Raw genomic sequence first — 25552 nt, 5'->3', positions numbered from 1 at the left:
GCAAGCTGTTATAGAATAGCACAGGAGTGTCTTTGTGATAAACAAAACAAGTAAATTGGGTGTGAAGCATCCCTGAGGTGGATATTTTACACTTCGAGGATGGTAAGGAGCAGCAGCAGAGATTTGACTAGATATGCTTCCGCATTACTTACCAGCCATGAAGGGTAAACATCAGCAAAGTGTGGATGAACTGAGGTGGTTCTGCCTTTCTTAAAACAGTCTTTTCCGAGCTCTCAAGGCTGCACTTTTTCAATGGCCAATAACTGACCATGAGTATGAGGGACTTTGCATTCTGCCTGCACCCAAAGTTTCAGGGCCCTCACTGTTATCCCACACTTAAACACCACAGCGTGACACACCTGGTATTGAGTTCCAGTTCACAGAGTAAGCTCTCACACAAGTTGGTAACAGGGCTGACAAACCAGGACTGGGGCCTTCTGGAGTTAGTATATGGCCTATGGACTGTCAATAGCAGGACAATAGTACTTTAACCAGACATTGGGTACAGAATTGCTGTGTAAGTTATGCTGTATCAGTATGCATATGTTTGGGTTCAAAAAAAAAATAGCACTGAAGTCTGCATAGTGATTGTTTTGTGGTTCTAGAGAACTGCATCATATTGTGACTCGATACTAAGGAAGCAAGAACAAGTAGGGTAGGCAAAATGGCAAAGTGACCTGAAGACAACATTTCAAAACATGAAACAACACGTGAGTTAAAAACTTAGCCCGAGATAAGACCAGCAGGTAGGGAAGTCATTTGCATGCCCCAAAAGGAGAAAAGATGTGACTGCTTGACAGAAAAGAGAAAAAAAAGGCGAGATTCCCTTAGCCTCGATATGGGCTTTGTCTTGCCCAGAATCACTTACGTCTGTACAGACACCATAGTCTCCTAAAAGCAATCACTGTATGACAGTGAGAGGACTTAAAAGTAGATAAGCCATATTAGGTAGTTACAGTAGATACAGTTCACCTTCCTCTCTGTACAGTTCCCTTTCTTTCTCTCGTAGTTCATTAATTTTTTCTTGTTTAACTTGTTGAAAAGATCTAAATTGTTCACTGGCCCTGGGAGGATCCTAATTCGCCTATACAAGCCTATATCTCCTGGTTTTAGCAATTAACCACACTAATGAACTTCAGGTTGTTGATCATCATCAACAGGGTAGAAAGACTGTCCAGAGGGATCTGGACAGGCTGGATCAATGGGCCAAGGTCAATGGTGTGAGGTTCAACAAGGCCAAGTACCAGATCCTGCACTTGGGTTACAACAACCCCATGCAGCGCTACAGGCTTGGGGCAGAGTGGCTGGAAAGCTGCCCAGCAGAGAAGGACCTGGGGGTGTTGGTCGACAGCCGGCTGAGTATGAGCCAGCAGTGTGCCCAGGTAGCAAAGAAGGCCAAAAACATTCTTGTTGGTGTCAGTAGTGTGGACAGCAGGACTAGGGCAGTGATTCTGCCCCTGTACTTGGTACTGGTGAGACCTCACCTTGAATCTGTGTTCGCTTTTGGGCCCCTCACTACAAGAAAGACATGGAGGTGCTGGAGTGTGTCCAGAGAAGAGCAACGAAGCTGGTGAAGGGTCTGGACTACAAGTCCTGTGAGGAGCAGCTGAGGGAACTGGGGTTGTTTAGTCTGGAGAAAAAGAAAGATGTGGAGGGGAGACCTTATCGATCTCTGCAACTACCTGAAAGGAGGTTGGGGGGGGGGGGGTTGGTGTCTTCTCCCAAGTAACAGGCCATAGGACAAGAGGAAATGGCCTCAAGTTGCACCAGGGGAGGTTTAGATTGGATCTTAGGAAAAATTTCTTCAATGAAAGGGTTGTCAGGCATTGGAACAGGTTGCCCAGGGAAGTGGTTGAGTCACCATCCATGGAGGTATTTAAAAGATGTGTAGAGGTGGCACTTAGGGACATCATTTAGTTGTGGACTTGGTAGTGATAGGTTAACGGTTGGACGGTTGGACTTGATGATCTTAAGGGTCTTTTCCAACCTAAATGATTCCACGATTCATGCCAACACCTTTACCCGAAGGCAACTGGTTAAAGTCTTTATGACTCCAAAGAGAAGGTGTTGGTAGATAATCAGCTTGCCCTGATTTGTTTGAGTTACGTGCTGTTAACCAGAAAAGTCATCCCTTCCTACAAATGTTTTCCACTGTTTTTTTGCAGTTGCACCTACTGTGCCATACTGAGTCTGCTGGGGTTTTTTTTTTGGAATTTGACAAAACAGCTGTAGACCATTAAGCTGTTTTGTCTAAGTTTGTTCATGAACAGTCTCAGGTACAGTATTTGCTTCCCTTATCTTCTTTTTGGAAACTACATTTCTCCCTGGCTGGGTTTTTGGTTTTGTTTTCCTGATAACTAGGTTATTACAACAAAGAACAAAACTCTTTTACTACTTAAAACTGTAATAATACCTAACATATCCCCAATAGGTGGTGCTGCATCGTTTTCATAGTGTTTACTTGTTGTATTGTTGGCCCTGATCACTTAGAAAAGTTAAAGTCTTTCTTGAGTGAATGGAAGTTAATAATCTAATAATAATAAATACTTTGGGTTGTTGTTGTTTGGTTTGTTTTTTTTTTTTTCAAAAGTAAGTATTGCAATTCATTTGGCAAAAGAAATCAAGTGTAGCTTTGTAGCTTAGTAATTAGGACAGTCATGTGGCTGTGGAGAGAAAAAAATCAGGTTTTGGTCCCTCTGTCATGGATTAATTGTGATTAAATCAGTAATTGTAAAATAATAAACAGTCCCTGGGGAGGGGACCAGAACCCTCAAAGTCTTTGTAACCGTGTGAACACATCAGATCATAGAGTCATTTTTTTTCTGATCTCACTCATTTTTTATTCTCATGCAAAGGAGAACATGGAATATGTGAGAAGTCTAATGCACACACTCCAGGATAATATCTTAAAAGTTAGGCCAGTTCAGAGCTGCAAAACGTAAGCTTAAATCCCCACAGAGTCAAGAATAAAATTTAGATCTTTCCGTTTCAAGTAAATTTTTTTCCCACTGTGTCATTGTTATCAATGACTAAAAAACATTTATAAACTGTAGGGTTTTAAAATTAATTTAGTTTCAAAAGAGAAGGGTTGTTACCTAGTGAGATCAATGTATGTTTTCTCATCACAAGAAAAGTTTGTCACTAGTCTATTTGTATATAAAATGTTTTCCCCAGATTGCTCCCGCTAATATAAATGATTTTTAAAAGCTGTTCCAAAATACCATCTTTGCTTCCAAAATTATTAGAAAAAGCTCAGTTTTTCCAAAACGAATAGTTCCTTCTTTGAGAGTTATCAGTTCTGGGAAATGTCAGCTTGAAATCCAGCAGTTATGATAGGTATTATGTCCAACAGTCACTCAATTTTTTCTTTAAAGAAACCTGATTTTAAGTATTTAAGCAGTTCTTCTTATACTACTATATAATCGTTAATATAACATATAAAGAACATGCATGAAAGAATGCTTTTATAGAGCTTTTGAAACACTATTTCAAATGAAACCTTTTAAAAAACTGAGGTCTTTTTTGGGTGAAATTGCATGGTAAGATATAATTAGGTTTCACTGTGCTCCAAAACATCAATTGTGAGTGACAAAAAGCATTAGAAATAAAACAAGTGACAAGGCCCAAAATGAGTGTGCATCCTGTTACTTCAAGAACAAAGGTAGAAGAGAGCTGTAACCCTCCTTTCCTCAGTAACACAGAAATGCTGCTGAAAGTCTGCAGTAGTATGAAAATAGGCTGCAGGAACAGCAGGACTTCTACATGAGAAAACAGAGCTTAAATAAAACTATTTAACTACTTTATTATTTAACTGATTGTGCAAGTCTGCAGTCATGTATACACAGCGATAAGCCCTTTTGCTTATGAAGTGCTAAATCCACAAAAATGAGCTTTAAATCAATAGGAGTATGTTGCACTCTAGGATGTTCCAGGTATTAATTGCTGTTTTCAGGCTCTCAATTTTCCAGGGAATTTCTGAAATCAATTGCAAAAGTATCCTGTGGAGCCCGAGAAGTGTGGGATATGCATTCACTGTTTTGTGAAACCTCCCCTTATATTTCACCTATCTTCTGTTGCCTGATAGCTTGCTATTTTCAAACTGCTAGCAAAGCACCATATTCTTTTGCAATTGCATGAGGTATCTGATGAAGTTCCATGTGGGTACATCCCTTCAGCATGTCAGCTTCACTGCCTGTTGCTTTCAGGCCAGGATTTCACAAGCAGAATGATGTAGAAAGGTGAGACAGAATTACCTGTGTTTATGTGTCCAATAGTCAATTTGGTTTTTTGTCCATCTATAGGACAGAGATGGTCGTTTTTCTGGAAGTCTGTATTTGGCTCATTCCACTTGTCTACAAACATGATCTGATGGAGGTCAGCTTCAGTGCTGCTTGTCAGGGTGACCAAATTAGTCAACTGGACTTTTCTAAAAACATGTCCGAGTTTTTTTATGCTCTCTTTTACTTACATGCAGAAGGTCTAACAGGCACAGCAGTATGTGTAATGCTAGAGGGAGTTACCTTTCTAATCAGATGGAAGAGATTGATTTAAATATAGTATTAAAAAAACCCCAAACTTAGATGTCACCTCAGTATTTAGTACTAATATAGCAGAAAGGCTAAATTTGCCACAGATAATTCTCTTCTGGCTCTTAGTTTTGGGGATTCCCCCCCCCCCCCCCCCTCATTTTCAACCTCTAGCAAGGTTATATAGTATAAACCAGAAATTATTGGTGGTTGTGCAAAAATGTTACCCAACTCCTCAGAAAGGGGAAAAGAGCAACCCCTTTGCCAGCTCCCTTGGCAAGTCTATCTTCAAAGTTTATCTTTGTAATTTTGCTAGAGCTAATTGGCTTTACTCTAGAACTAAAGTTGACCCATGATTTTGTCCTTTATTTGTTCATAGTTACTGGTAAACCTCTACTTTCCAGCAACTTGAGGAGCTTGGAATGCTGACAAATCCAAAATCACTCCAGTGGAAACTCTAGTGGTGACAATGGTTTCAGGAACAGTAGACTTGAAGTGAAAGCTGAGCTGTTAATAGCAACCCTTGAATATCTACAAGTATGACCCAAAGGGAAGAGTAAATATAGTTGATGTAACTTTGGAACAGGGAGATGCTTCTATATCACTTCGAAGATGAACTGATGAAGGAGCATGTTAATTGATTTGACGAACCATACGAGCAGTATGTTCGCCTTGTCCTTTGGCAGATAATATTTACTGAAGGAAATCAGTTGACTTTGAAGGGGGCTTGGTTGTTCTGGGATGAGAACTGCATTATCTTTTTTAAAGGCTTTCACATCAAAATCAAGCAGATAAATGAAAGTATGGATCATAGCTGCTATACTGTAATTCTGTACAAAACACTTTCTGGTGGAAATGAGTATCATTAACTTGCTTTTTACCTCCTTATCAGGTTTAGGATTTTTTTTTTCCTATTTTCCCTTCCTGAAAGGAAGAGGTACCAATGAGGTGATTACAAAAGGATGACAGTTCCTGCAGGAATCATCATCACTGATACCTCCTGGGGCTCAGTGCATCAGACTGACCAATACTATGCCTCTTTCAACTTATTGCTAGTTGGTATTCCTCCGTACTGAACTTCACATATGTACGGCCAGAGTTTATCTGGTTGTACAAGACAGTAAGGTACCACACCACAGCTGGATTTCATAGATACAACAAAAAGTGGATGGGGTATGGAGGTGAGATCCATGAGGTGACTAATCTGAGGTTTTCTTAGCAGTGTTGCCTTTGTCTCATAGAGCATTGGGAAGAAAAAAAATGAAAATCAAATCCAATTTTCAAGTAAACAGGGCATTCAAGATAAGCAGTATGTGCAATATTGATGCCGTTCCAGCATCAATATGCATTTAAACATGCATGACTAGGCAGACTGCCTTGAAGGAGAGGTAGCGGAGAGCCAGAGGCACTTAGTGTTTTCCAAGGTCTCACTGAAAGACCGAACAAGTCCCCAGCAGTCCCACTGCAGCATACACTTTGGTTTAGTTTGACTGTTGATGTTGCTCTTGCCAAAAGCAGAGGCTTGGTACAAACGAACCATGGTTCATCTTGGTGGGTGACTCCAGGGCCTAGAAAGGCTCCTGCTACAAATGGTTCGCGTCTGGTTAGCCACATTGGCAGGCTGTAAGAAGAGCAAAGTATCAACGTGCGTGGGTACCGAGGGCAGGACTGGGGAAGAGCTTTTCCGATCCAGCTGATGAAATTCGTGCGGGGGAGGCGAAGGAGGCGGCAGAAAGGTGCTCAGCTCCTACTGGCGGCCCCTCGGCTGGGCCCGGGCCGTGCTGCGGGGAGCGGGGCCCCTCCGGCGGGCCGCCCGGCCGCGCTGCTTCCCGCCCGCCCGGGGGCCGCGGGAGGGAGGGCGGCGGAGGAGGAGGTGGCAGCGGGCGGAGCACCCCTTCCCCGTGACCCCGCGGCTCCTCCCTTCTCCCCACCCACCTCCCCGCTCCTCAGTGCCGCCGAGTAACCTGGTTTCCCGGCGTCAGCCCGGCCCTCCTCCCTCTTTTCTTTTCTTTTTTTTTTTTTTTTTCTTTCCCCTTTTCTTTTCCTCCCCCCTCCCCTCCCCTTCCTCCTCCTCCTCCCCCTTCCCCCGACAGCGTAGCCGGGGCTCGGGCTCGCTCCCTTCCCCCCCCCTCCCCCTTTCCCTCCCTTCGAGCTGCCGCCGCGGTAGGGACCTGGAGAGAGGCGCCGCCTCCGCCGCCGCACACGGAGACATGTACCCGGGAGCCACCTCCACCGGACCCGGTGAGGCTTCGGCCGGTTTGCTTTCCCTCCCCCCGGGGCCTCCGGAATGACTTTCTCTTCTTCGGGGCGGCGGGCTTGGAGCTCGGCGGCCCTGTCTGTGTGTGAGGAGAGGGAGTCTGTGAGGAGAGGGGGTCTGGGGGGGGTGTCTGTAAGGGGGGTGACCGTTGGCGCACGCGGCCGTCTGTCAGCGCGGGAGGCGGCACGAGCCCCCTGTACCTCTGCCCGCCTCCCGCCCCGGTTCGGGCCCGGCTGGAGCCGCCGAGGCCGCGGCCGGCCGCGCTCACGGCGAAGGGGGGGGGTGGGGTGGGGAGGGAAAGGAGGGGTCAGGCCGCTGCCGCCACCTCGGGGAAGGCGGCGAGGCGAGCCTGCGTGTCCGGAGGCCCCTTTTAGGGGAGGGTCGCCTTCCCCTGCCCACCCCTCCCTTCCCTCTGCCGCGGCGGGAGGCTGGTCCCGGCCTGAGGGGACGGCGGGGCGGGGGGGGGGGGGGGGAGGCGAGCCCTGAGGCGGCGGGGAAGGAGGGGCGGAGGGGGGAGGCGAGGGGGCTGCTCCCCTCTGCTGGGCGAGAGGTCCCTTCACGGGGCTGGGGTGGCGGCTGCGGTGGCTGCTGGGGCGGTGGGAGCCTGTAGAGATCCCCGCTGCCCTCCCGGGCCCGCCGCCGCTCCGTCCCCGGGGGTGTCCCCTCGGCTGTGCGCTACGTGCCGCCTTCCCCAGGCCAGCGCTTGGCTGTTCCTGCCAACTCAGCCTCCTGCTGGCAGCGCCGTGTGGACTGGGGTCTCCATTTCCTCCCTCACAGATCCTCGCAGCGGCTGCATCCTCCTGGGCTGGCCCGGGATACAGGAGTTCAGACCGTTGTGGTCCCGTTTGGCCCAACAGCGTGTTAGTTTGTGTTGTTTAGATGTAGGTAAACCTTTATCCATATGTCGGGTAGGGCTGGAAGAGGTTATCGGCTTCGTTGGATGTCTTCGGGCTCTGTCATGTAATGAAATCTGGGAGGAAAGGAACGATGAATGTGGAGAGAAGAAAGGTTACCAACTCGCTCAGGGACATTTAATGTTGTTTAGAGGAAGGATACGATAACACCGTGGGAGTTAGTGCAGTTAATATGGGACAGTGTTTTTTCTTTTTAGTGTTAGGCTGTTTCTGTGATGAGGATTCTGTTCTAATCTAGGAATTATGGTGTTTGCGTGACTGGTACCTAGTTTTCTTACAGAAAAGTTTCAAAATAAGCGGAACTTTGTTTTACATTACTGTTCTCAACAGTTTTGCATCAAATCTTTTCCCTTGGAGGGATAATCTAGCAAAGAATAGTGTAGTGAAATACAGGACCTGTAGCTGAGATGTCTTTTACTGCTACTCTTATGAGTGTTTCTACAGTAAGAGCATTTATGTCTTAGGATCCACAGTTAGGTGCTGGCTTCTTTTTTTCTTTGATTTGATTCTCTTGAACAGACAAGAATCAAGAAGGACAGTCTGGATGATTGTTTTCCTCTTAAAGTACAGCTCCTCTGTTTTTACTTTCTTGCTTTTCTTTCTACAGTGCACAAAGGCTTTTACTAGACATACCAGGAAGATAGGTGTCTGCAGCTCTGTGTACCTAGACTGATGTTCAAGATTTTGGTTTCATCATTTGCACATTTCATTACCAGTAACTGTGTATAACTATTGGTTTAATCATTTGGTGACTTCTAGTGTAAGGTTCTCTTGCTCAGGTACAGGTATACTTTCAGTTTACAGGTACTCATGGTGCTCACGTTGTGCTGTTTTTGCTAAGGCTGTTGTGTTCGCCTCCTATGGATGTATCTTTTTCACTACACGTAAGGAGCTGAATCACTGAAAATGTTGCCAGTGTTGCCTGAGAGTAGTTTTACATTTGGGAGCCTGTTTACCTTCCTTTGTCTGATCTGACCACTCTCCCATTCACCCGGAATGATCTTACTTCCATAGCGCCAGTGTTGGTGGCTGCTGTTTACCATCAAGAACACGCATTCAGCATGTAAGGGTGTTTTTCCCAGACTGGAACAAACCTCTCTTCTCCTTGAGCTCTTGATAGAATACTCACTATACTTCTACTGAGTCCTACATTGCTACATGTTATGGTGTGTGTCTCAGGCTCCTGCTATTCTGCTCCCTCCAGCCAAGTTCATCTTCTCTCTTGTTTACTTCCTAGTTTATCTCTGTGGCTCAGCCCTTTCCCCCTGCGTGGAGCTGGGCAGTGACGGTGTCTGTTCTGGAGTATGAGCTGCAAGTCGTTCTCCACATCGTGAGGCTCTCAGTTTCCTTCCTGTGAAATCATCCACAGAGAGCCTTAGCAGCCCAGTGGCTTCTAGCAGTCCAAACAGCTTCCTGCTCCACACCAAATCATAAGGCAGGGCATTTTAGTGGAGCTTTTTTTAAGAGACTGTGGCTGTAATGTGAACTGATCTGGAAACGGGGGCTGTCAGCAGGATGTTTAGTTGTCTTGTGTACAGCTACATGTAGCCTGCGAGCTGCCAGGGAAAGTCCCCTTCCATACGTTAATCTGATAGCTATAAAATGAATGTATGCTGAAATCCTGTGCCAAGGAGTGAGCAAGAAGTGTGGTTTACAGCCATTCACTGAGCTGCAGCTGCTGTGAATCCACAAGAACTCCAGCCTCTACATGTGTGTCAGCACATCCTTGTCTTGTCAGTGCTTAAACGCTCCATTCATATCTCCTGTAACTTAGATCTTGCTGCTGTTTTCTTCTCCGAGTGTTGCTGATGCATACAAGCTACTTTGCTCTTCCAGCTCCTGTCGCCAAACTGGACACTGCAGCCAACGCCGTTCTGAGGGTGCCTGTGGTGCTGGCCTCCTGCCAATGTAATCGCTCAATTTGCCACAGGGTTTGCTATTTTAATCTTTAATTCTTTTTTCTGGAAACAGTATAAAGCAAGTTAGGAGGCCATATCTGACTAATTTAAAAAAATTGCTGCCGAATGTGGAAACTTTGTTCAAACATGCTGTTACATCGGGAGTAAGATGTTTTTCAAACAAGAGGAGGATGTCATGAAATCACTGTTTTCATGGTTGGGAAACCTATGATCCCTGTTCCTTTTTCCCAAATACTATTTGAGTTCTTGACTTGGTGTTGAATTTGCTGAAACATTGCACCCATACGCTTTTTTTTTGCCTTCAAGAAACTGTGAAAAGTAAAAAGTCTGAAAACACGAGAGGATTTTGTTGTTTGTTTCAAGAAAAAGAAGTTTGATACTACTACATTTTGGTGTATATTTTTCTAGAAGGACAGAAAAATGTCAAAACCAGCAGTTTAAAGAATGGATTAAAACTTGAGTAAGCTTCTGTAACTTGCATTGCTTGGTATTCATATATTTGTAAATTCTAAACTTTGCACACTATAGATTATCTTTTTATTCTTTGAAAGGATATTTGATTTTTACCTGCTACTCAGGGTCTTATTTTATTGTTGAAGCACTCTGAAAAGAAGTGTCATCATGAAGGGAGTTATGGCTTTGCATGTAAAATATGAACTTCTTTTCCTAGCACAAGAAACAACTTCGAGCCCTCTATCAAACTAGTGAAACTAAGGTTATTTTCTCACTTGTTGTTTAGTTGTAAGTTAGTTCTTTCAAATTGATAATGGACTTGAAACTCTTGAATCTTTCTTGTTTTTCAGTGTGTGTGTTTTTAACTCCTATATTTTCGTGAAGATACGCAGTGGTTAGATGTTGATTCTCTTTAGAACTCTTTAGTCCTAAAATGTGGTGCAGGGAAGGGTACCTTTCTTGGGGTGGTAGAAATGGCAATATCTTCATCTCGTGGAATTTAAGTCCACCAGCGTCCTTGTACCTCATGCCCCAGTAACTCCTGTGTACCTCCTGTCAAGTGTCTGCCCTTCTCTTCTTAGAAAGGTTTTTTGTATTATTTTGGGGGTGGATATGGATCTGCTGTTACTGTACTAGCTCTGCTGGTGTCACGGAGCTGCCCAATTTCTTTGGCTTAATTTTAGACAGTAAATTATGTTGAAATTCATTGTAAGCTGCCATACATAGAAGTATGAGAAATGAGAACTTAATGTACAGCTTCAGCTCCCTTCCTTTTTGCGTGAGGAATTTTCCTTAAATTTAAATTGCCTTTGACAATGTTACAAACTGCAAAATGCAATGTAACTTTTTCAAGCGTATTGTCATGGCCAGTGTATTTTCCTAAGGAAGAAGGTGATTGCATATTATGATGTTGCTTCAGCTAGCTGTGTAGTCTTAAGGTGGCTTAAAGATTAGGTAGTCGTTTGATGAAAAGATAATTGATGTTGCCATACATGTGAACCAAACTTTCTCCTTTCCTTAGTGAAGTATACTATTTGCTATACAAAAAGTAAAACGTTTTTTTCAGCAGGGATTATCTTGCTGACTTTGCGGTTACATGGAATTTTGTACACTTATTTTTCCTTTGTCTTGAAATTTTTCACTTTTGCAGAATCGTCATGTACTCATACATGCTTAGTGGTGTGTTGTAATGTGTATAGAAAGAGTACAGAGGAACAGCCAAACTTTCCTGACTTCCAGGAAAGTACTGCTTTCACAATTTGTATGCCCTCTCCTGCACTGCTGTCACCACCAGTCTTCCTTTCCCACCCTCAAGTGAAATAGAGGGAGTTAAATGCTTTAACTCTAAGAGAAAATATGTCTTAGATTATCATATGATGGTCTGTTCTTCTACCTACTTTGAACAGTATAGGAGGTAAAGATTTTTCCATTTCAGAAAACAGCCCTTCTAAATACTTCTGGTCTTCCAGAAACTGCATTGATCAAGTCGATGAATGCAGTAAACTTCTAACTGCTAAATTGGCTTTGCAAACATACACAGTTCTAACTAATTAAGAATTTTACATGCCTAATGACAGTCTTGTTCGTGTCAGCTAAGCATGTGCAGACAATAGCTTTACAAACTTGTAAGACTTGTCAAAATTCTGTTGTGTATTGCCTTCCTTATATCAAAGTTTAGCAGAATATTTGGTCATATTTTTAGTGATGGAATTTCTAATAGACTACCAGAAAATATTACTAAATTTGAAAATAAAGAAAGTCAACCTGCAGTATCTTATTTTTGGTAAGTTAAAAACTAGACAAAAAAACCCCTATGTAATATTTTCCATCAGCTATAATTGTAGTGGCTGTGGGTAGGGATCTGTTCCATGCATTGTCAAATTAATTTGCTTTAGTATCATGCATCTTTTCTGATGTACACCCAAAGCAGCTCGTTAGAATGTAATGTATCTCTTGTCCTATCAACTAGGGAAGTGCAGTGCTTTCCAGCTCTGTGCAAGGGTTTTTTTGTTTTCTTTTCATATTTATTGTAATATCCGAAGTTGAATTTAAGCATTTCCTTATATGTTTTATGCTATCAAAATTGAGAAAACTAAAAGGCAGACCTGAATAGCATCATCCCCAGATAGACTGGACTTGTATCTCATGTCTTGTACCAGTTGTAATTTCTTAGTACACAATTCTTTTTGTTAGCCATTTCTGAGAAGTAATGCTTCAAGGAGACTTTTTAGTACTATCCAGGAAGTGCTTGTTTTAATCCTCAGACTGAGGTGATGCCCATATTACTGTATACTCATGACTGTTTTAATAGGTGGTGTCTTTGTGTGTTTTGTGAGCACCATAGGTTAGTGCAATTCATTTTTGACTTCTCCATTTTAATTTGTTTTCCTTTTACTGTTCTCTTTCAGAGTAAACTTAGTGCTTTTAAATACAAAGTTTTAGTATAAGCATTATTTTGTCTGTTTCTGTAGTCTCTCTTTGCATTTTGTGTTAAGGAAAAATATTTTTCCTAAATATCTTTATAGCTTTGCTGCAGCTGTGAAGCCATGGGGTACTTGGTGACCAGGCTTTCTAGAAAGAAAAGTTTTGGGATTTTAATTTTTTTTTTTTTAACTGTATGACTTTGCAAAACTGGACACGGCCAAGGTAGAAGCAAACCATGGATTTAGATGGGAAAGTGCTGTTGATAATGACAGAATCAAGTCAGTCCAAAGCTTGCTTTGATGTTTTTCTTTTTTCGCTGCCATCGCTGTTGTCTTGTGAATTCGGTTCTCATTGAGCTGTCCACAGTGCTGCCAAATTTTGTTTCTATTTGGCTTGTGGAACAGATTTTTTTTTTTTTTTTTTAATCACAGATGCGGAGAGAGTATTTCATTCTCTCCTGTTGTAATTTGTTTGTACTCTCCTGTTTTTTGCCCGTGCTGTTCAGTTGTGTTTTGTCTTTGTTGTAGTTTTTAGTCTTTAGTCTTCATTCAACCTTCATTAAACAGGCAACTGAAAAATAAAAGTCTTCGTTGCTGAAAGTAGATTAAAAAGCTGTCCATGCATCATCCTGTAGTTTTACATTCATCTTAAAGTAGCCTAATCTAGCCCCGCTACAAAAGAAATGGTCGTGCAGGCGTTGGTGTGGGAGGCTGCCTGCACTGTTGGACAAACCGATCCCAACTAAAACCAAGTCCTGTACATTCCTTGCCTTTATGCCCCCTTCTAGTTAGTTTTAACTGCTTTGCTTCTTTGCAGGAACACTTATGATAACACAGTTTTTGGGATCATAGCGCAGGCTGCACAGCCGCGTGAAGGCAGGACTTCTCTTTCGATGCTAGTTCTGTCTTATACCAGCTTAAGCTATATGTGAGCTTATTATGGCCTGAAGTGAAGGTGTTAAGGCCTGGGTGCCAGCGTTAATATATGCCACGATAGCTCTGCAGTTGTGAAAGTCTCTGTCTTTGAGAGAAGTGTTAAAATATTTAACTTTCAGAGATACAGAATAACTACATACATCTGCACAGTTTTGGGCCCCGCGTCTTTCCTAACAGTTCTTCTGGCAACAACTAGATTGCATTGCCTTGTACAAGTTGCTTTATAATCGGAGCATGGAGAATATGCTTAATGTTAACTCTTTCACCTGTGTGAAGACTTAAATCACATAACACATAATTCTATAAAAATATGTATAAGTCTGAAGGATAATTAATTTCAGCATGTCATCTTGGGGAGCTTGAAAATATGCCTTTGAAACTGTGTTGGGTTTACAGCACCGATTTGCATACAGGGAATCAAGTTGATGACTTTGTATGTAGTCTAGGAAAAAAAAAATTGTAACTCTTTTCTGGCCAGCTGAAGAGCTGACTTGGCAGGCAGTGACTGTGGGTGGCTCTGTTCGAGCTGCTAATGTCACAGCCTGGAGCTTTAGAACTTCTTGTCTTTGTGGTGTGTTTTTTTTTTTTTTTTTTTTGTATTCTTAGTTTGGTCATGAAATTTATGTTAGAGCTTATTAATGTGAGAAAATAATTAAATTTATATTTTAATTTAGTAGTAGGAAGTGTGTGGATTTGCTAATTTAGATTTATTTTAAATGAGCCAATTTTAGAAGAGTTCCCAAGAGGGGAGGTTTCACTGGCTTAGCTAGATCAATCTAAAAATTGTTTGAAGTTAAACTTGTCATGTAGATGAATAAGGCTTTAAAACATAATTATTACTAGGGCCTCGTTATATACCTTCTGAAACTTGTTTAGCAAGTGTTTACTATTAAAAGACAGGCATCTATTCATACACAGGGTAAATTCCTATCTAAATGTTGCTGTGTTCTTGGCTTCACTTATCCTTTGATAATGAACTTATTTCATTGTCCTTTCATAGAACTTGTGGTTTGCAGTGAATGCTCCCTTTCTGCTGGTGGTTTTTTGGTGTGTTTTTTTTTTTTTATCAGTGCCTCTGTTGGTTGTGCTCTCTTCCTTGCCCCATCATTTCTCCATCGTTTCTGAAATCTTCATTTGCTCCCGTGTGGAGGACAAGACTTTGGGAGAGCGGGGGTTTTCTTGCTTGTGCTTTTTAACTGCCAGTGAACGGTAAGGTTTCTCAAACAACAGTACTTGTCAACTTCAGCTCTTCTGACTTGAATATTTCTGTTGAGAAAGCTAATGAGAGACATAGGTTAAAAAGAAAACCCAAAAAACCACCAACCCTCCAAACCACAAACAAACCAAAAATAAAATAGAGAAGAAACCCCAGTTCAGGTAGAAATGACAATACAGAAGAATGAACGTCTTGGTGAACCAGTATTTTTCTTTCTGGGAAGAGCTTCAGTGTTTAATGAAGGAATGCTTAGGAATAATTTGTATGGATTCAGAATATTTGCATAAGGGTGTGTTCTTTAAAAAGTGAGAGCTTCATTCAGAAGGAGGAAACTTCCCACTGGGGCAAGGAAGTGGAGCTTTATTGTTTGGGTCTCATTATGTGATCAGAATACAGTAGTGGTGTGTTTTTTTTCTAATTGTTTCTGACTTGCAAATCCCCTTTAATGTAAAATTTCAGTGGAGGTATAAGCCTCTCTGTAGGAAACTTGCATATGCCTTTTTCTAAATTTGCCTTTCACTGAATCCTTAAAATAATGCACAGACCAAAAATGGAAATTTGCAGGACTAGGTGCCACATGGAGTAAGGTTTTAATAGTAACACTGCAGGAGAAAATTAATTATTTCCAGAGACAAAAATCTGTGGGGATTTGAATCTCCCTATAGTAAGATGCCATTATTCACGGTCTCCTCCCATGCTGTTGCCATCATGACTGAGGTGGCACAGTGCCACAGCTGAGTTTTGGGTTGTATCAACTCATATGAGAACTTTAGTTGCTTACAAGAAACAGGTGGAGGAAAAAAACCCAAGATGTAATAGGAAAAAAAATTCTCATAGGGGAGTTCTGCTGAAAGCCTACGCTCTCGTCATATCTCAGTTATTCCATTATTATGAACCTTCATTTTGCCCCTCTTTTCAGCGATGCTGAAAACCACAGCCCTATCTCTTGAAACCGCATTAGACACTATTGCATCTCTTGCATGTTAAAGATGCTCCTACAGCTGCTTTCACTATCCAAAATGATAAAATAAAGCATAACCTCAACTCTTAACTGTGAATTTTCTATTTTGAAACCAAGCCATGAAACTGTTCATGTTTTTGTAGATTAATCCAGTGTGGGTATGGGGAAAGATTTCTTTTTCAAGGAAAGCATGACTGCTTCAGAATTATGGCTCAACAGTTGAGTTTTGTAAATTAAAAAAATGTTTTAGGTATGAAGACAACTTAAAATTTTTATGTTTAGATTTTACATAAAAATACTGCTAGCTAAAGTCTGTGGGAGTATGAATGTGCTTGCAAAGGTACAGCACAAAATACAGCCATCCTGGCTTATTTCTTTAATAAGCTGAGGACAAATAATTTCTGTGTTTCATTAAATTGTATACAATGTGAATACCAGAGGCAATGGGGATTTGGGGCCTCTGTGGCACCAGTTTCCAGCTGGTGAGGCACAGCTCACTAGAAAGACATGCCAGTGGCAGCAGAGTAAAGCCCAAGCCATTAGAGCTTGTTAAGCTTAGTGGAGCTTGTGTGCATGTGGACACTAATGTCTAATAATATAGAAGGCTGGAGGAGAGGCATGGGATGTAATGGCAAGGGATCTGCAAGGAGAGGGAAGGGAAAGGTTGAAGGAGCAACATTGTACTGAGAACTACAGCTCTGGTTCAGGTGACCTAATCTGTCCAGTGCCTGCTTGTGAGCTATGATGCAGAGACCAGTTCTTACTATTTCTAAGGGGAAAAAAATCTATGACATACTGAGTTCTTGAGTTATAGAGGTGATGGAGTGTCATAGGGAGGTGTACGGTATAATGGTGTTATTTGATGGCTGTTTCTGTGTGCAAAGGTGTTGGAAGTACTTAATGTGGGGGCAGTTGGGGTGAAGTACCCCTTGCTGAGCTCCGTTCTGTGCCTAGCACTAGCCGGAATGACTCCGTGCGCTCTCGTTGGGCTTGAATGCAAGTGCTTGTTCCTCTGATACTCACACCAAGTAGTCAGATGGAAACTTCAGTCTGTGCATTGAAGTAAATATTATTGGAAGAGTCAATACTGTTGGATAAAGAAGTCGCACTTTACCAGCCTACTAGTGACTTAACATACACCCCCCGTTTTTTTTTGTTTTTTGTTTTTTTCATACATACCTATCCAGTCAGCTAATATAGAAGGAGGGGGAGCCACGTTTCTTTCCTGACCTAAATGCAGTATTTCAGCACACAGTGGGTAAGGGAAGGGTAATATGGGATGAAGAATACAGATTTTTCTGGTCTTGCTTTCTATAGGGAAGAAGCAGCGTGAAGGGAGGAACGGACACTAGTGGGTGTGTTTTATTTCTCTCGTAGAAGGTGTGTGCATTTACTACATAGGCCTTTTGGAGTGGTAAAGAACAGCAATTGTATTGAATGGACGCATTGCTCTTTATGAATGCAGAAAACATTATTACATTCTTTACTTAAATTGTTAGAAAAGGTACCTGGAATTAGTTCATCATTTCTAATGTATGGAAAAGTAAATGAATCATTACGGTCAAGTGTGATAAATAGCACTAAGAATGTTCTCCATTTCCCCCTTCTTTGAGTAGAAGTTTGCCTGAAGATGGAGTTATTTTGTAGCTTGGATTCACATTTAACTTTAAATGCTGACTTGTGGGTAAACCGTAAGCATCCCCTCCGTTGTTTGGCTGAGGCTCACTATTTGGATAACTTAATCCAACATTGCAGTTTGTAATTAAAAGCATTTCTCTGTATCCCTTAAGAAGGTTTTCAGCAGTACTTCGTACAGTTTTACGCACAGGGATCAGTTAAACCACCTCTCTTATTAACAGTAAGGATAGATATTGTATGTTCTGCATGTTCCTTGTGTGCTCTGATGGTGCTCTTCTGCCACTTGCCGTGCTTGCAGGTGGCCAGTGGAGTGGTGAGAACCGGCTTGTTAGCATTTGAAACTTTGGAGGATAACATTGAAGGACTAGGCTGGAAGGAGAATGTGGGAGGGAAAAAAAAGAAACTAACACTTGGTGTCTTTTGCAAGTTGACATTGTCCAGAAGCAGCTTGTGGGCTAGAGAGAACCATTCTTTGTTTCTCACCCGCTGCCTTCTGCAGGAGCATTGATCTCTTCCTCTTCAGTTCTCTGGCATTTTGTTCTTGTAGTCTTTCATGTATTCTTATTTGAAACGTGGTCATAACTTACAAAGTAAGCTGGGTTGATGTCTTGCCTTTCCCTTTCATCTCTGACTGCAACACCCACTCACCCCATTGATGGCTGGGAGTGATTCTGGTCTCTGTGGATCATATAACTTCTGGCACTATGAAGAGATCCTGTCACTGTCTTACAGGGGTCAAATAGTAACCAGGATAACCAAGACAGCTATAGATCTGTAACTCATTGTTTATTCCAGACAAAATAATCATGGAATGGTTTGGGTAGGAAGGGACCTTTAAAGATCATCTAGTCCAAACCCCCTGCCATGGGCAGGGACATCTTTCACTAGATAAAAGGGTTGACTTGAGAATTAACACTGTGTGAATTCTTTTGCAGTAAGTGACAATTATTCCATAAAAATCATCTCTAGATTAGGCCTACTGAACATAATGAGATGGAAGGTAATGCTCTTTATCTAGCTCTTCGAATCCGCATTAGGTTTCTTAACTTCATACTACAACGCTAAGAAATTAGAAGCAATCTGGCAGGGTGGGATCCCTAAACTTTTCAATAGTCATGCATGGGACTTAAAATATGACTAAATATGAGGACAGCTCCTTCATATTTGCTTGTCATTACTGAAGCATCCCTAGCTCTGATAGCCCACCTTGGCATACACAACGTGCTGTGTTTAGAAAATGTGCTACCTGCTCACTGAGTGACCAGAAGAACCATTAGAGAACGGCTCCATCAAAAATTATGTGAAAGGCTTCATATATGAATCTTTGAGAGGATCCAGGCACAGTTTATATGTGGTCAAAGTGAGAAAAGAAATAACAGATGTTATACGTGCAGAAAAAATGAGGAATGCAAGAAGATAGTTGAGCCAAGTGTCTTTAAGGGTTTTCTTCAACATGTGAATGGAGACATGGGATGGCCTGGAATGAGCAGGTACTTGAGACAAGTACAGGAACAGACTGAATTTAATGGGGAACGGGGACACCCCATGTGCCTATGGACAAATAAGGGTTGTGAAGCATTGTTAACAGCACTTCATCTTTACTTTGCTACCAAGTAAAAGGACAAGCAACTTCAGAAGTTGAATTTATGTGTCCAGTGACCTCTTTGGGTGCTGTATTACTTGATTTCTAGGGCAATAAGGGTTTAACACTGAATTTATGGATGCTTCATAGTGGATATAGATGATGTTTACAGGCTTGCCTCCTCTCCCCACTTTTTTTTTTTTTTTAAGGACACCTTTAGTAATCTGTTAGCCCTCCACCCCATTGCATAATTGTACTAATTGGTATAGCTAGGACAGCAAGTGGATAAAGGAGTTGTTCTAAGTAGTCTTAGATATACTTTAGTTGCATAAAAAGGTAAGAAGAATTGTTTTTCCCTTCTGCGCTTTACCTATTTCCATTCCTACAGATGTCTATCAGGTTATTTGCCATGCTGGGCTCTACAAAGTACTGTTTTTCTAGAAGGTGCGTTTTTGTCAGAAAACCTCATGAAATCTTCTGGCAATCACATCTTAGTAAAGAACTTTCAATAGTTGGTATTTAAGATCATGCTGTAACAGTTATTAGATTTAAATGAAGTTCTGATTACATCATCTCTTCTGCTTCTCTCCAGCACTTCCCTCGTGCTTTGTTGAATTCTTGGGGATAACAGATAAGTCTGTTACCTTTATTTATTGTGCATGATCTAATCCAACAGCACTGAAGCTTTACTGAAGAACTTTTAATTTCCAAACTCTAAAACTTACTTAATGAGCAGTAGAGACAGACGTACAGGTTCCATATAGATTCCTCTACCCTGGTAATATCAAGGGACTATGAGCTGCAGCTTTGAGTTTTCCTTATCTCATAGAAAACACTGTCAGCCTTTTTCCTATCTTTCTCTAACGGTTCTTAACAGAAAGCCAGTCTGAAAGTTAAACTTCTCTATAAAACACAGACTGTAAGAAAACTTGAAGACCGCCCAAAGCTTTTTTTCAGTTGGGTCCTAAAAAGAAAAGTCTGAACTCCCTGTGTTCCTTTTCTTGCTGTGACTGTGTGCGTGTATATAAAAACTCGGTACAGATCCTGTCAAGGATTTGTATTGAATGTTTTCCACATTCTTTCTGAATTCCCTCTATTACTGGTATTTGAATAACTATTTGTGGAAAACCGGTCTCCCCCACCATGGAGTGTCTCCTCCCCAAGTCTCCTGTTCTCCCTTTTAAGACCGGGCTCCTGAAAGGGGACATAACCTGTTTGCAAGCCCAGTGACAGGCCACCAAGGTGGCTAGGGATAGCAGCACATGACATACCAGAAGAGGGTGATCTAAAGGGTGATCTTCTAGTGGTCTGCGACGACCTAAGGAGAAGCTATGGCGAAGACAGAGCCAGACTTAGAGCAGGTGCACCAGAACAGGGCAGGAGGCAACGGACAGAAGCTGGAACACAGGAAACTCCAGAGGCAAGTTTATTTTACCATGGGGGTGATCAAACACTGGAACAGGTTGTAAGAGATGTTGTGGAAACTCTGTCATTGAAGACACTCAAAAGTTGACTGGATGAGTCAACCTCGTCCCTTCCAACCTGCATTATTCTGTGTTCATGATACTCAGCACCTCTGTAGCAGCTGCTGGAAAGCCTTTTGAAGCAGATGTGTCTGTTCCTTTACCAGCCTTGGGTTTGTTTTTTTTTACCTGATCATCATGAACACGTTTGTAATTTTTTTGTTTCCTGCAGTTCTGGAGGCAAAACAGCTGATCAGTAATTGAAGACAAGTTATTAAACCCCTTTTTTTCCAAGGAGCGATGCCTCCTCTCTGCGTCTGTGTGATGAAATCCCTAACTCACCTGGAGGCAGCAATGAATATGCACATTGGTTGTATAGTCCGCGCTGTCTGCAAGGCTGGGGTTGGCAAGCGAGGTAGATCAAATCAAGTGCTGCAGGAGAAATGAATTACGTATTGAATTAAAATTCTGTATACTAGCATGAAATGTGCCCTTCTTTTATTAAATACTTGGGTATTAAGTAATTAGTTTACCTAAAATACTTTGAAAAGTGCATCTTCTGTAGCGTAGCAATAGCTGAAAACACCCGTAGTGATAATCCAGAAGAGCTGCCCGGTTGTCTGATATTAGAAACCTTAGCTGAAAGTGAAGCTTCCAAATAAGGCTTCCTTCCTCCATCGTAGTTTCATTTATAGACTATATTTTTAGAAAAATGGCTTTAGAGAGACTTCCTTTTGACAAACGAAGTTTGCGTTAGCCCAATGCTAAAACATGCTTTGAGTTGTGAAAACATCACCTGATTATTAAATATGCGTTAGGACTTGCCACACAGGGAAACTTATTGATATAATTACACTAGTATCATTATGCTCAGATGATTTCCTGTGTCGACAAGCCCTTAGATGCAACTAGTTTGGCCCCTTCTTATTTAGTAACTCATTAGGCCTCTGACTGCACATTAAAATTGCATAATTCTTTGCTAAAAAAACTGCAACATGCAAGTTTAGTGCTAACTGACAGCACTTCCAGGATGGTGAGCAGACCAGCAGTTAAGCTTTAAAAGATGATGAAGAATTAAGGACAAAAGAAATGAATGCTCAGAGTCTGGGAAATAGTTATAAATTAAACGGTCCCGAAAAATCATCATGATGTAATTGCATGGATTTTGAAGTAGAGGAGCCAAGCCCTGCTCATTCAAGAGCCTGGCTCATTCACACCTTTTATATACTAGGAGTGTCTTGGCCAGCTGACTCCTTGAGTCACTGTCTTATCGCTGGTTTTGATCCACAATAACATGCTGGAGTAGAAGCATGCAGGCAGACAGCCTTGCGTTAGCAGTCCTGTTCTCAGTTTGCAAAACTCGGTATTTGTACTAAAGCAGCATTTCTGGGATTGGGCAGAGTTCCTCCACCACCCCCTTTTCCATGCTGCTGTCTTTTGAGAGAGTAATATTGCTTGACATTTAATTTAATTTCAGAAAACTGCCACAAGAATGTTATTTTTCTCATATCTATCTTCTTCCAGATTTTGTTTTTTTTTATTTTATAAATTGCAGTTCTTAAGATTGATAACTATGAACGTTTGTTCTATGTAAATTGGATGAATTGTAATAGGAAATCTGTTTTTTTCATGATAAAAATAAGCCTAAAGACAGTATACTGGCACCTCATTATTCAATATCCAACTTACCTTATTTCACACCTTTTAAAATGCAGCTCTTGATGGTCTCAATCATAATATCAAGGCTGAAATGTTCTCATTATTCATATTATGATCTAGCAAATGAGTGAGAAGCTTCTGATACTTATCACATGGATGCTCCAGTTTATTAGTCTTTCATCTTTCTTCTAATTCATTCTTCCTTTGACAGCACTTTAAAAGTAAAATCCAGGTATGCATGTAGATTTTCCAGTGCTTTGAAATAGCGTCTTTCCAAAAGACTTAGTTTTTTCCCTTGAAGTTCAATTCATATCCCTCAGTCCTATAGCTAGTGCATACGTCTGTTTTATGCGGCAAAAATATAGGTTGACCGCTTATCGGGTCAATGCTGCTGTTTGATAAACAATACTTATCTCCTTGAAGCAACACCCTGCCCTAAATAAGTTTGCCTGGGGAGTTGAGCCAGAAATAGCTTCCTTTTTATTTTTTTTTTTATTGGATCATAAAAAAAAACATTGAAAAAAAGGTTAAAATGAAAATACAGGGTGGCAGTAGTCCTGCTTTCTGAACAGCTTGGTTTTGGTTTTTTTTTTTTTTTTTTTTTTCCATCAGACATGCAGGTTGTAAAACTGCGATCACATCATTCTCACAGTGTTTTGTTATTCTCAAACTGAATATATTCCCTCAGTTTTATTTACTAATGTCACTACGTTACTAATTACTATGTCACTAAACCTTCAGTGGAAGAATGTAATGATGTTGAGCAACATGTGATTGTGAACACTTGTATGTACATCTTCATTATGTCCCTGTGAGAAGTAGTAAGGGGTCCTGTTTTAATACAGTGGGAGGAGGATGTGTTACTTAATTACAAAAATACTTATTTTTGTGGCATAAATAGCTTGTGAGGGGTTCCCCCTCCATGGTGCTAGTCTTTGTACTTCCAAATCTTGTAAGCTCTTTTTGTTCTCGGATTTCTGAAAATTAGTTGCGAGGTACAAAATCTGGCACAGAAAAAGGGAGGGCAGGGAAATTAGGATGTGGTAGTAGATAGAGGAACGTTAGCAAGTATAAAAGTAGACAGGACAGAGCAGGGAAATGCTTGAGGTAAGAGTTGACCAGATAATAGTGGTTAAGTAATACGTAACGCAGCTATAATACAGAGTGTGGATAACAAGAAATTGAAATGTTCAAACCCAAATGCCAGGAGCCTGGGCAGAAGATAGAAGTATTTTTGAGTGGCTAGTGCTATGGGAATCATGGAACAATATAAAAAAAACCCCATAGAATAACATTAATGACTAGGACATGGTTTTCAAATGGGAACGTTCTGTTACAAAAGATGGAAACAAAAATAAGTACTTTAATGCAGTGATGTGCTGTAAAACATTAAGCAACAGAATGGCTGAAATCATAGGTGGGAGCCAGGTTTCTTTAGGAAAAGATGGTAAGTGAGATTCTGATGGAATAGAGGTAGATAGATTCTGCTCCTCCTGATCTGATTTGGAGGTGGATAATAGAAACCTTTGTCATATTGCAAGTATAAATATTTGTGGGAGTATTTTCTGATGTTATTCTCCAGCTGTAGTGATAATGCTATGAATAACTTTGTTAATTGTTATATCCACAATAGAGGGCTGTTTTCAATTAATGACGCAGAAACTTTGTGAATTTGACACACTGAGCAAGGGGAGATGGTGGCTGCAGGGGCCACCTCAGTGAGTTGAGAAAAATATTTGAAGTAAGAAGAGTTCCTGTAAGCATTGGGAAAAGATAACAAATCCCTGTCTTAGAAATTGAGATGTGCAGGATTTTTTTTTTTAAATAAAAGAAATTATCAAAACTTGAACAGAATTAGAGCCAGCAAAGTATTTCGACTCACCTTCAGGGATGTAAATAGGAAAGGTCAGATGCAGAAGCAGATGGGATGCTTGTGGTGAGGACTAAGTTTGGATAAAAGAGTCTAGAGCTATTGTGTGAAAATTAAGAAGATACTGCATTTGTCAGTACAGGTGTTAACACTGCACAGGCAAGATGGATAAATAGTAAGAAAAATATTCAAATGACAATTGCTATATTTCCTTTGAAAGCAAAACTGAAGGAGTCAGTGTACTTAAGTTAGGGAGGCAGAATAATCTTTTTTTTTTTTTAATTACAGGAACCTGAAGATTTAGGTCATGAAAACACAAGTGTTTAGCAACAAGCATCTTTAACAAATTGGTTGGAGAATCACAAATTTTAATGGGTATATTCATGAAAGGGAGGAAGACAAGCCAATTGAACTTGTGTACCGTGACATCAAAAAGGTGTATAGCTTAATATATTTCAAAGACAAGACCTGAAACAAGCTTCCCAAACATAAGCCAAATGAGAAAAACGAAGATTTTTTTCTTTAGAAAAAATAATTAAATATAATTAACCTACACAAAACCCTATCATATTCTCAATTTCAAACCAAACTGTCTGGATTCTGATGAAATATCTGATATATGCAGAAAATGCTTGAAGTCAGATTAGTAGAACTGTGAAAATAAGTAAGGAGATGCTGATGGTGAAACTGGCCATGGGGAGTGTTGAAGGGTAAAGTGGGGAAATGATGCTACTAAGTTTGGAATGGTCTTGTTTATTATTTCATTGAAGATCTTGTGCATAAATATCGGGAATAAGTACGTGAAACTTCATCATGGCACATAGGGGCCATTGTCAGAAAAGGAGGACCTAAGAATCCTACAGAAGGCAGTAGGGTAATAGATAGGGGTTTAAAAAAAATATTAAAGATCATGTAGCTGGGAGTTAGTAGTGAACCAACTACTAGAGTGGGGAGGTGATCAGTCATAAACAACCAAGACAGGCATGCATGTACTGACTCGTTACAGGATAGCCAAGAGCTGCCATTATAAGGCAGTGGTACAACAGACAAATGCAGTTTAGGGCCCATTAACCCCACATTTCTGATTGAGAGATAAAAGCATCACTGTGGTTGTGCCGGATCCTGATGGGACCTCGTGTAGAATAACACTTGGTCTTGTTCAGGGAAGGTGAGCTGAAAATGCAGTAGCTTGAAAAATGATGGGAAAGATGAGAACGAAGCCTGGTTTATAAAAAGAGACTAATAATAATAGTGTAGCGTAGAATTAAGAATTAAATGGGAATTTGGTTTAAATCTAAAAATACAATAAGGAGTACTTAATCTAAAGGTCAGTGACAATGCATAAATAAAAGTGGATGGGTATTTCTGAGCACTAGAGCTTCACAGTTCTGAAACAGCTTTCCAGTAGGGAAAGCGAGGGTGGGAAAGTGGTGACTGATGTGTTAATGAAGGGATGTGTGTTGTTTCTGGTGCTAGCAGAGGACTGAATTTGATAATCCCAGGAAACCACACCTGGTTTCTTACATAAGTAATGAGGAGCCTCCTGGGTTGTTTTACATGTGCAGGTTTTGCTGCAGGTTGTGATTGCTCTAGACCACGGAAAACCTGAGTACTGATGCTGCAGGAGTTTTGAATACTCGAGTTGGTCCCTTATGCGCTTCTCCATGGACTTTTAATGGATTTTTGTAGATTGAAACAACCACAAGTTGTCTGATCTACAGCTGGCATTTGAGCT

The 25552-nt window shown here is 41.1% G+C and overlaps 1 protein-coding gene and 1 long non-coding RNA gene across 2 annotated transcripts in view; one reads left to right on the top strand and one right to left on the bottom strand.

The window, feature by feature from the left end:
* Positions 1-6592: 6592 nt before the first annotated feature.
* The window catches only part of AGO2 (argonaute RISC catalytic component 2), a gene marked incomplete at its 3' end in the record, with an annotated part of 52383 nt that continues 33423 nt past the window's right edge, over positions 6593-25552 (top strand). The window contains exon 1 of the mRNA XM_082498860.1: positions 6593-6767. Coding sequence (XP_082354986.1) covers positions 6737-6767 — 31 coding nt within the window. The 5' untranslated portion in view covers positions 6593-6736. The remainder of the gene's footprint in view (positions 6768-25552) is intronic.
* LOC309686844 lies at positions 20496-22075 on the bottom strand. The gene is made up of 3 exons (XR_014270587.1): positions 21978-22075; positions 20631-20720; positions 20496-20522 (listed from the first exon to the last, which is right to left on the bottom strand). It is a non-coding gene; the product is annotated as an uncharacterized lncRNA (long non-coding RNA).

Source organism: Vanellus vanellus (assembly GCF_965231255.1).
Source record: "Vanellus vanellus genome assembly, chromosome: 2".
In the NCBI taxonomy this organism is placed as follows: domain Eukaryota; kingdom Metazoa; phylum Chordata; class Aves; order Charadriiformes; family Charadriidae; genus Vanellus; species Vanellus vanellus.
The sequence above is the reverse complement of the archived record's forward strand: the minus strand, read 5'-3'. Positions and strand labels throughout refer to the sequence as shown.